Here is a 15,124-nt window from a genome sequence, read left to right on the forward strand (position 1 = left end):
ACTATGTGAAGATGTGTCACTGTGATTGGTTTAATAAAAGCCAAATGGCCAATGGCTAGGCAGGATTTTCAGGGCAGCGAGAATGTTGGTAAGAAAAAGGGCGGAGACGCCAGGAGTTGAGAGCCAGACTCAAAGGAAGCACAGCACAGCAGGTAGGTGACGCCAGGAACGTAGAGCAAACAGCACGGGCATCACAAAGTAAAGGAAACCGAGTCGTGTGAAAAAGCATAGATTAAAAGATATGGGTTAATTTAAATTATAACAGCTAGTTAAATCAAGCCTAAGTGATCACCCAAGCTCTTATAATTAATAAGTCTCTGTGTTGTTTTTTGAGAGCTGGTGACCCAAAGAAAAATCCATCTATAAGTCCTATTGAATTTAATATCTGAGATGGCCTTGGGTAGCAGATCCTCCACACGTGGGCCTCATTAAGTCAGTCGTGAGAGGAACACCTTGTCCTATGAGCTATAGATGAAGTCCTCCCACCCCATCCCCAGCCTGTGATCTCTCCGGCTTTCTGTGTATAGCCAAGCTACCCCTGGAAAACTTAATTTGACTTCTAGGGAATCTGCTGTGTAGAGGATTACTGCAGTAGATGCTTGCTCAAAGGAAGTGGTGGTCTGAGCGGCCTCATCAAGACCCACCCTTCCAATGCTCCCAGCCCTGTGAACGCTCCCGTGTGCTAGACAGCAACAGTAGCCTTCTGCCTGAATGGGGAGAGCAGTGTGCTTCCTACCCAGAATGAGCTGTGACTGTTTCTAAACCTGCCTATGCCTCTTGGACACCTGGTTATGATTATAAATGTATCTGAACAGAGTGAAAATTGTATTAATGGGAAAATAACGGGAAAAGCAAAGAAGTTTCTGTGGAAGCTGCGGAAGGGTCTTTGAAATGAGGAGCTGGCAGATGACGGACTCGAGGACCAACAGCTGTCAGGGGCTGGGGAGATTCTAGACATTGGGGAAGACACTGCAGCTCCATGCTTTGCAAACAGCTCCACGTTCCAGCTTTTACTTTTGTAAAAGCAGAACTCGAAACTCATTCATGATGCAGCGGGCATCCAAAGACTGGCGAATCAACGTACAGTCTTCACGTTGCAAGCTGAAGTAAAAGTTTGATAGCACGTGCGCTTCCTTTCTAATGTTTCCTGCCTTAAAAGGCATACATTTTAAAATGTGCCCAACAGCCACCAGTGTTGATGGGCTAGCCCCACCCAACAAACTCAGCACCCCTTTTCCCCTCTACCACTTCCTCTCACTTCGCATTCTGTTCTTTTATCCTTGCCATAAGCAAACACGGAGAAGCGAATTTAGAGCTAACTCTGCTTTGCCACTCTGGGCTGCCACTGTTTGAACCCAAGAGTCAAATAACACCTACCGCTGTGGCATCTGGCTGCACTTGCTCTTGATGACATTGGGAACCTTTGCCCACCTCATCTCCCTACACCAGTGTCTCTGAGGAGAGAGGCAGCTGGAGGCAAAGAGGGCCTGTAGATGTGTATAAAGATTGCCCTACAGCTGCTGGCTCCCTGTTAACCCCATCAGTAAAGGGTGGAAATGCTCACGGTGTCAGCGGACAGGGAAGGAACCTCCCCTTTCCAGTCTCCAGTCCCAATGCACCATACCATCCGATTTCTTGGTATACCCCATACTTTCTTGTATATAAACAGGAGGTTGAAATGACTTACAGTCACATTAGCTACAGCCCGGACCTTTGTGGTTTTCTCACGGGCTAGCTATTTGATCTGGTCAAACTTTGGATTCGTGGCTTCCAGACACATTCTGGCATGCTACGCATGGTGGGTGGAGCTTCCATGCGACAGTCCTTAAATTCTGACAGCATCCAAAGCATTTTTACATTTTTAGCATCTGGGACAGAACTTGGTAGCTGTCTACCAAAAACCCCTTCTCACCCTTCGTGCCTTCCTTAGTCATTCATGGCCTCTGTTGTGACTAGCCGTGGCCGTGCGACTAAGGGCTGCAGAAACTCCTAGAATATGCCATAAAGAATGACCCAGCTGGAAAGTGGATGCCCTGGACCCCCACTCTTATGCCTCTGTTTGCACTTTTGCTGTATAGGTGGAAGACAGGGGGTCCCTGTAACTGTCTTCACTGTTGGCAAACTGTAGAGATGGAAACAGGCCTCATAGGGAAGGAACTTGAACTCATGACGACTGTCACACATGGTGAGGATGGGGCCATCACTCACCCAGGCTCTAAAGCTAGATTCTACAGTGAGAAGACCCTGAAGGGGCTGTTTCCCTGGGTCTGCTGGTGACTGGGACCTCGAGAAGAACATCTAAGGGAGCCAGTGAGGAACATCATTCACTCTGTTTCTCTCGAACCTGCCATAGTCCAGCACTTGGGGACCTGGGATGCATGTAGGGCTTTGAGATGGCCTGAGATTTGCAACTTTGGGGATTCTGGGGCCTTCCTCTTCACCCCATGTCCTCGGGGAGCCAGAAGGGCCATACAGGGCATCTGTGTGAGAGAAGGCAAGGCTACAATGCCCCTTGTGCTGCTTAGGCCAGCAACACCAGCTACAGAGCTGGCGGCAAAGATGGACGGATGTGTGGGTCTTGGCCATGTGTGGCAGTCAGATAAAATAGGGATGGGGGCATTAAATCACATTGATAAGACACACAATGGGTGACACTTCGGTAGTGACCTCACGGACTGGGGGAGCTTAGGGACAAGGACCACATGCAGGGAACAGAGAGGGCTAGCAGGCCTCAGCCAGGAATGGCTGCCGCTGTATTCTTCCCAGGGTGGCTTCCTGGACCCGCCTGATTTTCCAGACTGACCTGCCACGGCAAAACGCAGACCAGCGGCTTTTATCTTCTTTCGCCTCTGCTTCACCAGTGGGACCTTCAGGGGAGGGAAGGTTCTGGGTCTTTGCAGTCTGGAGGAAGAAGACAGGGATGTGAGATGTGAGAACAGGAGCCGTGACCTCTCCGGTAACTGGGACTAAGAGCCACCTGTGCGGCACGTGGCTTTCTGTGTTACAAGAAGACTCAGGCTGGCTGAACTGTCCAGATGACAAGAGAACTTCCCGCGGAGCTTTAGTGCCGGATTCCGGCACCAGTTAGCAGGCAGCATTTCCCCGTGGGCTCTTCTCAGCATCTAGCCAGTTCACTTTGACTGTGCTTGTCTGCTGTCTCTTGTCATCTTAGAAGAGGCACTACCCACATTTAGAGTCCAATGAACACATTAGGTTTTTCTTTGACAGAGATTTAGACAAGCACACAATTTTTTTTTCTAAAAATTTATTTATTGAATATGTATACAGTATTCTGTCTGCATGTCTGCTGCAGGCCAGAAGAGGGCACCAGATCTCATTACAGATGGTTGTGAGCCGCCATGTGGTTACTGGGAATTGAACTCAGGACCTCTGGAAGAGCAGTCAGTGCTCTTAAGCTCTGGCTTTCTCTCCAGCCCCCAAGCACACAATTTTTAAGACTGGAAAGAAAATTCTAGATCATCTAAACCCACCCTTCATTTTATAGTTCAGTAGAAGGGACTGCTGGAGATCACATGACTAATGAATCAGTTTGAGATTCGAACTCAGGGATCCCTCTCTCAGGAACAGCAATAAAACCCCTTACTCTGCAACTCTACCTTTTGGATTTCTGGTCCAAATATACTGTACAAGGGTTCAGGGGTTTGTTTTCTGTCCTTTTTATCTAAGAAGTAACTTTGTGGTGTTATGAATGATAAGTTTTGGGCATTTGAATACTTGGTTCTTGTCTTAGTTGTAGTTTTTATTGCTGCAAGGAGACACCATGACCAAAAAGCAGTTGGGGAGGAAAGGGTTTATTTGGCTCACACTTCCACATCGCTGTTCATCATTAAAGGAAGTCAGGATAGGAACTCAAGCAGGCAGGAACCTGGAGGCAGGAGCTGATGCAAGAGGCCATGGAGGGGTGCTGCTTACTGGCTTGCTCCACATGGCTTGCTCAGCCTGTTTTCATACAACTCTCAGGACCACCAACCCAGGGATGGCACCACCCACAATGGGCTGGGCCCTCCCCAGTCAATCACTGAGAAAATGGCCTATAGCTGCAATTATGGAGGCATTTTTTTTTCAATTGAGGGTCACTTCTTTCAGACGACTTTAGCTTGTGTCAAGTTCAAGTTGTTCTAAAGATAACCAGGACAGTCCAGTCCACCACTGGCATGCTGTTTGGGAGGCTTAGGAGCCACACCCTTGTTGAAGGAAGTGTGTCACTAGAGGTGATTCTGAGAGTTTGAAGACTGGCACCATTTCTAGTGTACTCTCTTGGCTTGGGGAGCCTTGCGCCATTTCCAATGCTTTTTTTTTTTTTTTTTTTTTTTTTTTTTGAGCTCGCATTGTAGACCAGGCCAGGCTGGCCTCAAACTCACAGAGATCTGCCTGTCTCTGCCTCCCAAGTGCTGCGATTGAAGGCGTGCACCACCACACTCGGCTTCACCGCTCACTCTTCGGGCAGTGTTTAGGATGTGAGCACCCAGTTCTGCTCCAGTTGTCACGTCATTGGCTGCCGTGTCTCCCTGGCATGATGAACTCTTATCCCTCTGGAACCAGTAGCCAAAAAAAAAAAAAAAAAAAAACCTTCTGCAAGTTGCCTTGGCCATGCGTTTTTATCACAGCAGTGGAAAAGTAACTAATATGAACTTTTGACTGGTTTTCCAAGTACCTGCTGCAGTCCGACTGATCGGAATGATATTTTCTTAGACAAGATCAAGATCCCTCAGGAAGACTTTGCTTGCCCTGGAGAGCAAGCACACTGCAGATTATTCTGTCACACTGAGCACTGAGCATCCTTCAGCTTCCGCTTCCTTCCTCCTCCATCCCTCTTCCTGCTGCCCCCTCTCTCCTTGCCTTCTCTGTCTCCTCTTCCCTCCTGTCCTCCAGGACCTCACCCTCACGCCCATCCCCCACCACCGCCCTTGAACTTGAAGTTTGACTTCTCTTTAGGTCTGCCTCTGAGCACAAGAACTGGCTGGGGCTTTGTCTCTTTTCTGCCTGTCTGTCTTTCCCTCTTTCTTTTCTTTTTTTCTTTTTCTCCTTTCTCTCTTCCCACCTCCTTCTGAGCTTTTGTTTTCTAAATTGCAGGCCTATCAGCATTAATGAAGACATTAGCATTCTCCATATTGAACACCAGCTGAAACGACTGTTTCTAGATCAGCCAACAATGCCAGCAGCATTCTGTCTCCCCAGATTGCCACGGTGTGGATAGCCATGAGGAAATTGGAGCAGCGCTCCAGGTGAGGCGGAGGCTTCTCCAGTGTGCTGGCCTGGATCCTTTGTTTCTATTTTGAACACCTCTGGGCCTCATGTAAGCTGGAGTGAGCGGCCGGGTTATACTGGGGGATCTGTATTTTGAGAGGCTGCCGAGGAAAAACTGAGTCCATGATTCTGCCGGCAGAGCAGGTGTCCTGCTTTGAGCTGTCACCGAGCTGGCAAGCAATCGCTCATGAAATGACCTTCTTCTCAATTTCTGAAAGGGCAGGCATTTCTTGGAAAGCCATATATTTCATGGGAGCTCTAAATCAAGGCTGCATCAGCCAGGGCCCTCTCCGACCCTCTTGCTCCCATGGTAACTCTCATAGGCTGGTAACTCACATAAGGCTGATCGGCGCTTCCTCTCAGTTATTAGGCGCCCCTGCTTTTAAACACATCTCAGCATAAAGTACGGGCTGCGTGTGCAGGGTCTGCCTTTCTCAGATGTGGCCCTAGGGTTGAGCATGCTACTGTGTCTCCTGTGTTCCAAGGCCAGGAACAGCTGCCTTTCCACAGGCAAAAAGGAGAAAAGTGCTGGGAGAGCCTCTCCTTCATCCCATGGAGGGGTACATGTCCTCCTGGTCCGTCAATGCCGTGGCCCAGGATGGAGGGGACACGCCCTCCTTCCCCTGTTGCCTAGGTTCACCAGATCCTGCTTAGATTCTCTTAGCTTATGTGTGCACCCCGCTGACCAGCCGAGAACCCACGAAGAGAACACAAGTGGCTGGTTCAGGCACTAACCTCAAACAGGACCTTCTCCTCCATCACAGCGTCTGGCTCCTGGCGTCCTTCCGAGCACCCGGCGGGAATATCTGTTTCCAGTATTGGGTAAGTGGGCATGCTTTGAGGGTCTGTCAAAATCTCAAAGGGGACTCTTGGGTGACTCCAGGAGGCAGGGGTGAAAACATCCCAGGGGCGACTCTGCCCAAAGGTCCCTGGAGGAATAAAGATAAAAGTAAATACCAAGCAAATGACAATGGGTAACCTGTCTCCTAACCAGAGCAGAACTTACTGCTCATGGGGGTAGAATGCCTCAAGACTGGCAAGGCCACCTTGGTCCAGCTAAGCTATGCTCTGGCAGTTTCAGAGGAAACAAACATAGGACAACTAACCCTCCAAAGAGAATCCGAGAAAGCCTCCTGCCATGTAGGTGTGCAGTCTACTTGATAATGTACTAAGAACTTGAATGATAAATTCAATCAGTCACAAACCTATTTCAAGAAACGTAAGCTATGGTCCAAGACACCATACTCAGACAGACCACAGTCTCTCTAAGCGGAGGACTAGGCTATTCTTGGTACCATGGTCAATATATGCCAGGCATTTGCCCACCATACAGCCTGAGTCCCTGCCTAGATATGATTCTTATGAAAAAACATTTTCTTCCCAAAGTGACGACATTCAGCCCACTGATTCGGTGAGTTCAAAGGTCTTTGATTTTCTAATTTTGGAGACAGGAAGTTAATGTTACAGTATAGACCAAATCATATCACCCCAAAACGTGTATGTTGAAGCCCTAGCTCCCAAGGTGACTACATTTGGAAAGAGGGACCCTGGTGAGGTAATTAACTTTAAATAAAGTCATAAGACCTAATAGCATTAGTGTTCTTGTGGAAGCACAATTAATAAAAGCTCAGAGACTCATACTGGTATTCAACCCGAAGACCCACCCAAAGAGCAAAGCAGCCAGTCACCAGTTCTTACGTCGACCTCAGTCTGAAAATGGCAATCCTGCCTCCAGGAATCTCAGAATGAGACTGTATCTGAGAGCTGCCTCCTTCCCATTTTATAATCATCTCTGGGGCTGAGATCAAAGGTGTGTACCACTTCTATCTGGTTTCTAAGGCAAGCTAGTGTCTACTGGGATTAAAAGTGTGTGTTATTGCTGCCTGGTCTGTAAGGCTGGCCAGTGTGGCTGTTTTGCTTTTCTGATCCTCAGGCAAGTTTAACTTATTAAAATACAAGTTAATTGCCACTACATCTTGTTGCAAGAGACAATAGAGAGCTGCCCCCATCAAGTGTGGATCAAGAGACCAGTGCTCTGATACCCAAGATTCCTCACCAGAACCTGGCCATGTGGAGACAACCATCCTGGACTTCAAAAGTCTAGAGCTGAGAGGAAATAACAAGCTGCCCAGTCTAGGGTACTCTGTTTATGGCAGCCTCAACAGAAGACCTGTGACTCCGTAAAGGCACGGCCCCTTTGGCTCCAAGCAAGCAGAGGCGGAACCTTACCTATGTATGCACCATCTTTGCTCCAGAGGCGTACAGTGCAGTCAAGGGAGGAAGACAGTAAGATGCTATCTTCCTCTATCAGCTCCAGACTAGCAAGATAAAGGGGGAAAAGAGGGTTGTCAAGGCTGCTCTGCAAGAGAGCGAGGGACGTTGGGTCCAATAGAATAGAAGAGAGAAGCCAGATTCATTTTTAATAATTATTTATTTTTATCTCATGTGTGTTGGTGTTTGGCTTGCATGTATGTCTGTGTGAAGGTGTTGGATCTCCTGGAACTGGAGTTACAGACAGTTGTGAGCTGCCATGTGGGTGCTGGGAATTGAACCCGGGTCCTCTGAAAGAGCAACCAGTGCTGGTAACCACTGAGCCATCTCCCCAGCCCTGCCAGATTAATTTTTAGTTTTTTAAAATATTTATTTATTACGTATACAATATTCTGTCTGTGTGTATGTCTTCAGGCCAGAAGAGGGCACCAGACCTCTTTACAGATGGTTGTGATCCACCATGTGGTTGCCGGGAATTGAACTCAGGACCTTTGGAAGAGCAGGCAATGCTCTTAACCACTGAGCCATCTCTCCAGCCCCCCCCCCCAGATTAATTTTTAAATGCCATTCTTTTCCCCTACCTCCTCCCACACCACGCTCCCTCCAAAATCCCCAGTCTACTTCCAAGACATCAAGTGGGATCCATATGGGAAATCACCTTGCAGGTGATCAGGTGGGTGGAAGAGCAAGCGGTCAAAAAGAATGATCTAGCAAGTTTGGCCTCTCTCTCAGCATGGACTCCAAACCCACTAAGCTCATAAACTTGCAGTAGACTACCAGGTCAATACAGGGAGAACCGCCCATGAACACGAAAAACAATGACTTGGAACCTCTTCCTTCAGCTCCATGTGGACCACATTCATCTTACATCATTGGGAACAGAATGAAAATGCAGTTTTCCTCCTTTGAAAAGCTCACGGGGAGCCGGGCGGTGGTGGCGCACGCCTTTAATCCCAGCACTCGGGAGGCAGAGGCAGGCGGATCTCTGTGAGTTCGAGGCCAGCCTGGTCTACAAGAGCTAGTTCCAGGACAGGCTCTAAAAAAAGCTGCAGAGAAACCCTGTCTCGGAAAAAAAAAAAAAAAAAAAAAAAAAAAAAAAAAAAAAAAAAAAGCTCACGGGGATTTTGAGAGGACTGCCTTAATCAACCCTTCCTATGGAGATTACTGAGCCCTTCAAAGGGATGATACTCACGATGTCACCATGCTGACATGAGCCCTCCAGGATGTCACCGCTAAGTGGAAATAAAGAAGACATCTGAGTAGAACCCTGCAGGAAGAAGTCCAGCACGGTTGTGTGCCCAGAAGGAAGTGGCACCCATGGGCTGTTAGTAATCTTTCTGCGTTAGTGCAGACCAAGGGCCTACTATGTGCAAGTCCCCCCATCCCCCACCAGCTCTGAAAGTGTATGAATAGGACCAATGTAACACACTAATGCCATGATTTTCCTTGGTGATTTTTATTTCCTGTGTGTATGTACATGCTGTGCTTGCATGTTTGCAAGTACGTGGATACAGATGTGTGTGCGCACATGTGTACAGATGTGAAGGCCCCAGGCTGATGTTGGGTGTCTTGCTCTATTGCTCTTCATTTAACTGAGGCAGGGTTCATCGGTGAGTCTGATCTAGCTAGCTGGCTTGCCCCGGGGGTCCTCGGTCTCTGATTCTTGAGTGCTGGGATGACAGCTGGGCCATTTTGCCCACCATCCTCTTAGGAGAGAGGGGATGTGTGGGTGTGTGCACCTGGCTTTTAAGCGAGGGTTGGAAATACAAACTATGGTCCTCATATAAGCATTCTGTGTCTCTGATAAACAATGTGTTGTTGTGCAATCTTGCAAGCAAATCTCTGTGCATGTTTGTCATTTCCTTCACAAATACCTAGAAGCAGAGGTGCCATTTGCAGCACTAGACACAGGTGGTCAACGGGCCCCTCAGTCACCGTCTAGCAATCACCCTCTGTTCGATGCTATCCGACACCCCGTTCCCTGCATCCTTGCTGGCATCAAATGTTCTCAGGAAACTCTCTTTCTACGGCGAGTCTGCTTTCCAAGGGCTTTAAGGGTAATCCCTCCCCAACGGGGACAACTTAATTTCCCCACAAGACCATCAGATGAAAACCAAAGCAATCTTATCTGAGGCTTAACATGAAGAAATTCACTGCCTACTCTTGGGAGCCCGCAGCTCTGGTCCCCGGAGGCCGTACTCCTGGATGTCATAGACATGCACAAAGCCCTGCTGGTCGGCCAGGTAGATGAGGGTGTCTCCTGCCGTCACCACGATGCTGCTCACCTGGGCTTTCCCTTTGGACTGAGACACATCGAAGGCAAAGATAATAAGAGGGGAGAAATGTCAGGAGGCTATCAAAGCGAAGCATTAGAACCCAGCCGACAATCCCAACTTAGAGGCTAGCGTCAGGGAACAACAAACAGCAGCAGCAACAACAAACCCATGGCCAGGAAGTTACCCAGTTGTTCCCCCCTCCCCACTTACCTGTGTGAAGTTTGCAATGAGGCCAGCCCCACTAAAGAGCTTCCAGAAAGTGACAGACCCTAAGCAGGAGGGAAGCTGTAAGAGACGGGCTGCCCAGCCAAGGGTTCTGCGCGGGTTCTGGGCAGCCCCGGTTGCTGTGGAATATTTGTTTAGCCAGGCAAAGATGCTGCATTTGTTAACCACGTAAAGCTGTGCTGTATTTTCTTTCGTTAATTAAATCAAGTTAACCTGGGCTCAGAGAGGTGCCATTAGCAACCGGTTGGCGGGCAGTCGCAGGGAGGAGCTTAGCATGGTTTTTTTTTAGGTTGGGGCGGTGTGGAGGGAGCAGTTCCAGGATGGCAGCAAAGGGAGGATGGTAGCCAGTTGCTATTTTAGCTCTCTGAACTCACAGGATTTCACCCGAGCCTTGGAATCTGAGTTTTATTAGAACGATAGAGATTTGGTTAATTTGAATCTGAGTTGTATTAGAATGATAGAGATTTGGTTAGTTTGAATCTTATTAGACGGATAGTGATTTGGTTAGAACTACCTTTCGTGGCAGTAATGGAGCCATTGTCTGGGGGAAGAGAACTCCCCCAGGCTATGTACCACCTTAGCATGACAAGCCACTAGCAGTTTAAAGTGCAGCTATCACAACACACGTAAAACAGCACCCAGTGGTCTCATGCGGGGGGGGGGGGGGGGGGGGGCAAAAACATCTCTTCCTTCTTTGGTTTAATTTCTTCAGTTAGAACTGTATTAGGGAGGGGTTTTGATTTTGGTGATTCGGTGGTGTCTCCTCCACTAATCAGGGTGGCCTCTTTGGCTGGTAAGGATGGGACAGTATGTGCCAGGCTGGAAATTAGTGTGTGGGAGTGCGTGCACTATTTTAATTAGTTACTTGTCAGAACGGACCTGGTCCAGTGACCACAGTTCGTGCCTGTGGTTTACGTGTGGGTTTAGGTAGCCAGGCTCTGTGAAGTGGGGGCCCCATGCAGACCATCTCCTCTTCTCTTAGGAGAGAGGGGGCCGCACTCCCACAGGTAAAGCAGAAAGGATGAAGATGACTCAGGAAGGAGTCAGAGACAGCTGCCCCCCTCCAGCATCCTCTCTCCTCTCTGCAACAGCACCTGATGCCAAAAAGAGCTTCAGTGTGGGCTGGGACAAAGAGGGAGAGGTGGCCTCTCACTGGTGACAAACAACCAAGCACCCTGGTACCAAGTAGGGACAGCCTAGCCCTCCCCTGCTACCAGGACTGCATGGCCACTGCCTTTACCTTGTAATTTTACTAAAAGCCCTAGAGCGTTTAGGGGCTGGATTTGGGCGCACTTTTGTGACAGTTGGAGCTTGGAGGGCCTGTCCCTGGGTTAATGTCACTAGCTAGTGATGGCCCCTCCTGAGTCCTCACTTTTTCCCCCATAGAGCGCACCAACTCCACCGCTGACCCCAACATCCGGCCAGCTCTTGACCCCTCGACCTTTCTCTTTGGTTCCTCTGTGAGGTTACCCGTGGCTGCCTATGCCGGCTTCCTTTGCACTGTTGGGCTTTTCTGGTTAGCCTTATGGGTCTCACACTGTCCTTGGGATGCCTGAGGCCAGTCACCCTTGCAGGTGGCCCGGGACCCAGCAGGCAGTAAGAACAACAGGGCGTGGAGACTTGATTTGAAGGAAGATGGGCTGGGGGCCTGGTTACATGGCTGCCCTCCTGTAGGGTCGACTGAGGTTGATGTGGGTTGGGATGTTAGCCTGGGATTTGTTAGTAAAGCCAGCAATGAGGTAACAGAGGAAGCCTGAGATGGACAGTGGAACTCAGGGGCCTAACTCACCCATCCTGGACCGGGATGGCCTTACCTTGGAAGTGAGAGGCTTACCTCCGGGCCCATTGCTGATGAGGGAAGCAGCTGTTGAGTCCAGCTTCCTTGCCCGAGTCTTTAGGAAGGCCAGTCGAGAGACACTTCTGTCTGGGCCTGAAAATGAAAGATTCTTTTTCTTTGGCTTGTTTCACAATCTCCCTGCCTTAACGTCCCCCCCCCCACCATTGTAGCTCCCCCATCGAGTATGGGAGGGTGCGTGTGCACGCGCGTGCACGCACACGTGTGTGTTTCTCTCTTTCCTTCCATGCTCACCTCCCCCTCTCTCAGTCTCTTTCTCTCTGCCTTTTACTCACTTGCTCACCCTCACTGACACATATATTCAGCTCTCTTGTACGTAGCTGCCCCAGCAGCATTTGGAAAGCAAGCAGAGAAAAGTGGCCCTCTTGGCTAAGAACCAGTCAGAAACAGAAGGACAGTGGCTCCGGCAGTCTGTGGACACTCCAATCCTTCCTCCCCCAACCCCTAGGATTTCTAGAGAAAGAATAGGAAAGTGATACAAGATACAAAGATACAAGAACAGGTTGAGAGATCTGAGAAGCCCAGGCAAGCGCTCTGGGGTCAGGGTAGGCATTAGCCCAGGATGCTCAGATACTTCCCCAAAGTGCCCCCGGCTGAGCAACTTTGAGGATACCTGTTGTCCAGCAGAGACCTTCACCTCACAGTGGGCTGTGTCAGGAGAACAGATTCACAGGTAAGCGGATGGGAAGATTTGTTCCTGACCTGAAGACTCCCATCCCTTCCTGCTTCTTTTCCACCTACATCTAAGCAGGTCTTGACAGCTACAGCCTTGTGCTGGATGTGGGACAAGCGGCAGAAGGAAACTAACAAAAACTCCCAAGAAATGAATGAAACCCTGTTGGCGCATGCAGGAGGGGACAGAGCTGGGGGAGCTGTCTCCAGTGGGCTGTGTTGCCTCTGACACTTGGAAGATGGCCTAGGCAGAGAAGTCACTGTGGAGGGGACAGGTGCCAAACCAGGACTCAACAGACACTACCAATTCCCAAATAAATCAGCCTGGGACTCCATTCCCAGTGCTCCCTCCTCTGCCAGGGTCTGCGGCTCTTTATCTCCAGTCCCCCATGTCCCTTAGGATGAGAACTCAAATATTTGCCATTGAATAAAAATCTTAGGAATCCACCCAAATCCCTGCCTCCAAGAAACACAAGTAAGATTGTGGAAAGGGAACCTGGGCAACACATCCTTCCATGACCTTCTCTGAGCCAGTCCAGGGTGAGGACTCTAAAGAGGAATGGGGAGCGACATATAAATAAGGGGCTGCTAGGCACCACATGCTTACAGCCCCCGATGTTCAATATAAGGGGATTAGGAGGTAGGTCTTTGAGACATCCAGAGGTGAAGTCCATTCGCCTGCCCACATCTGTCCCAGAGATGGTGGCAGAGGAACACAGTGTGGTCAGGATGCCAGCCTCTTTCTTGCCCAGGTGAAGTCTGGGGATGTGTTTCACCTCCTGGCACCTCAGCGGGGTCTATCTGCCACATGGAGACAACCTTCTCCTTCACAGGATGGACCACACCAGACCCTTACATGGCCTTGCTGTGAAGGCTGAGGGATTATGGCCCCAAAGTGCCACTCTTCAAGTTGCTCAACCCACGGCAGCTGTTAATGACGATGACCATTTAACTCTCAAGTGTTGGGGTCCCATGGTTGGAAGCAGATAAATAAGCGTGTGGGAAATGCGCTGAAAACAGAGCTAACCGGTAGGCATTGATGGTCTCCCTAGAGAAAACTCCATCTCAGAGGTGACAACTTTCCTAAACTTCCCCTGGTCTCTCTCACAATCAAAGTCTTTTCGATGCGGGAGAGGAATTAACAGCTGAAACATTAGTGATTTCATCTATTCCAGCTTTGCCTTGACACCATTGCAAGCCCCTTTCCTGAGGAGACCACAGTTTTCCATACAAGATGGCATCCTCCTCACCAATCCCATGTGAGAAAGACAGCTGGGCTTCCGTGTGGTTGTTAAGAAACCGCCAGGCTGCTCCTTCATGGAAGGGTATGCCTGTGTGTGTGTGTGTGTGTGTGTGTGTGTGTGTGTGTGGTGTAGGTGTGTCTTCTATCTATCTGATGATATCATTGGTTAATTAATAAAGAAACTGCTTGGCCTGATAGGTTAGAACAGAACAGGATGTAGACAGAACAGGATGCTGGGAATGAGGCAGATGCCTTCGGGCAATCGCCATGCCTCTCCTCTCTGAGCCAGATGCCATGAAGCTCCGGCCCAAGATGGACATACGCTAGAATCTTCTTGGTAAGCCACCACCTCATGATGCTACATAGATTATTAGATATGGGTTAAAGCAAGATACGCGAGAATTAGCTAATAAGAGGCTGAAACTAATAGGCCAGGCAGTGTTTAAAAGAATACAGTTTCCGTGTAGTTATTTCGGGGCATAAACTAGCCAGGCGTCTGGGAGCCGGGCAGGAACACAGCCCACTGCTCCTCACTACATGTGTGTGTGTTAGAGAGAGAGTGTGTGTGTGTACACATGAAAGTGTGTGAGAGTATGTATGTGCATGCATGTGTGTGAGTGTGCGTGTGTGGGGGTGTCAGTGTGAGCGCGTGTGTGAGTGTGTGTCAGTGGATGCACATGTGTGAGTGAGAGTGCGTGTGTGTGCACACGCGCGCACGGTGTGTACGTGTGTGAGAGTGTTTGTGAGTGTGTGTATGTGCCTGTAAAAACTTTGCCTTGCAGATGTGTTACTGCGGCAATAGCTGGATCTGTATTTCTGTAACAGAAGGGATTCTCAAACAGCGACTGCTTACAATTTACAACCTCACGGTAACTTGGAGCGGTGATTGCTACTGTGAACAGGGCTTTTGCATCAGAATTGCTTCCTGAAACGTCAGCATCACATCCTTGGCCAGTGACTTTAACTTCAGGTTAATGGCAAAGAAAATCAACTTCTGGAATGCAATGAATGTCACCTCTTTCCTCCCAGACGATTAAAAACAACAACAACAACAACAACAACAACATCATCAGCAGCAACAAGAACAACAAAACTCCAAAAGGAATGGGCTAGGTGGTTAGATGTTCTCAAGTTTTTATTCGTTTGTTTGTTGGCCATGGCTGTCCCGGAACTCACTCTGAAGACCTCTGGCCTTGAACTCACTGAAATCCACCTGCCTCTGCTCTTGAGTGCTGGGATTAAAGGTGTGCACCACCATCGCCTGGCTGAGAATAATCTTTTTAAATACGTGGAGAGATGGGGATTAGGAGCTGA

The 15,124-nt window shown here is 49.1% G+C and overlaps 1 protein-coding gene across 1 annotated transcript in view; it reads right to left on the minus strand.

Moving 5' to 3' along the window:
- Positions 1 to 15,124, minus strand: part of LOC119824389 (WD repeat-containing protein 49-like) — a 47,766-nt gene that overhangs the window by 2,364 nt on the left and 30,278 nt on the right. The window contains exons 13-19 of the mRNA XM_038344511.2: positions 11,875 to 11,970; positions 10,026 to 10,084; positions 9,701 to 9,842; positions 8,732 to 8,771; positions 7,498 to 7,586; positions 6,004 to 6,197; positions 2,804 to 2,901 (exon numbers count right to left, since the gene is read on the minus strand). Coding sequence (XP_038200439.2) covers positions 2,804 to 2,901; positions 6,004 to 6,197; positions 7,498 to 7,586; positions 8,732 to 8,771; positions 9,701 to 9,842; positions 10,026 to 10,084; positions 11,875 to 11,970 — 718 coding nt within the window. The remainder of the gene's footprint in view (positions 1 to 2,803; positions 2,902 to 6,003; positions 6,198 to 7,497; positions 7,587 to 8,731; positions 8,772 to 9,700; positions 9,843 to 10,025; positions 10,085 to 11,874; positions 11,971 to 15,124) is intronic.

Source organism: Arvicola amphibius, chromosome 10 (assembly GCF_903992535.2).
Source record: "Arvicola amphibius chromosome 10, mArvAmp1.2, whole genome shotgun sequence".
NCBI lineage: Eukaryota > Metazoa > Chordata > Mammalia > Rodentia > Cricetidae > Arvicola > Arvicola amphibius.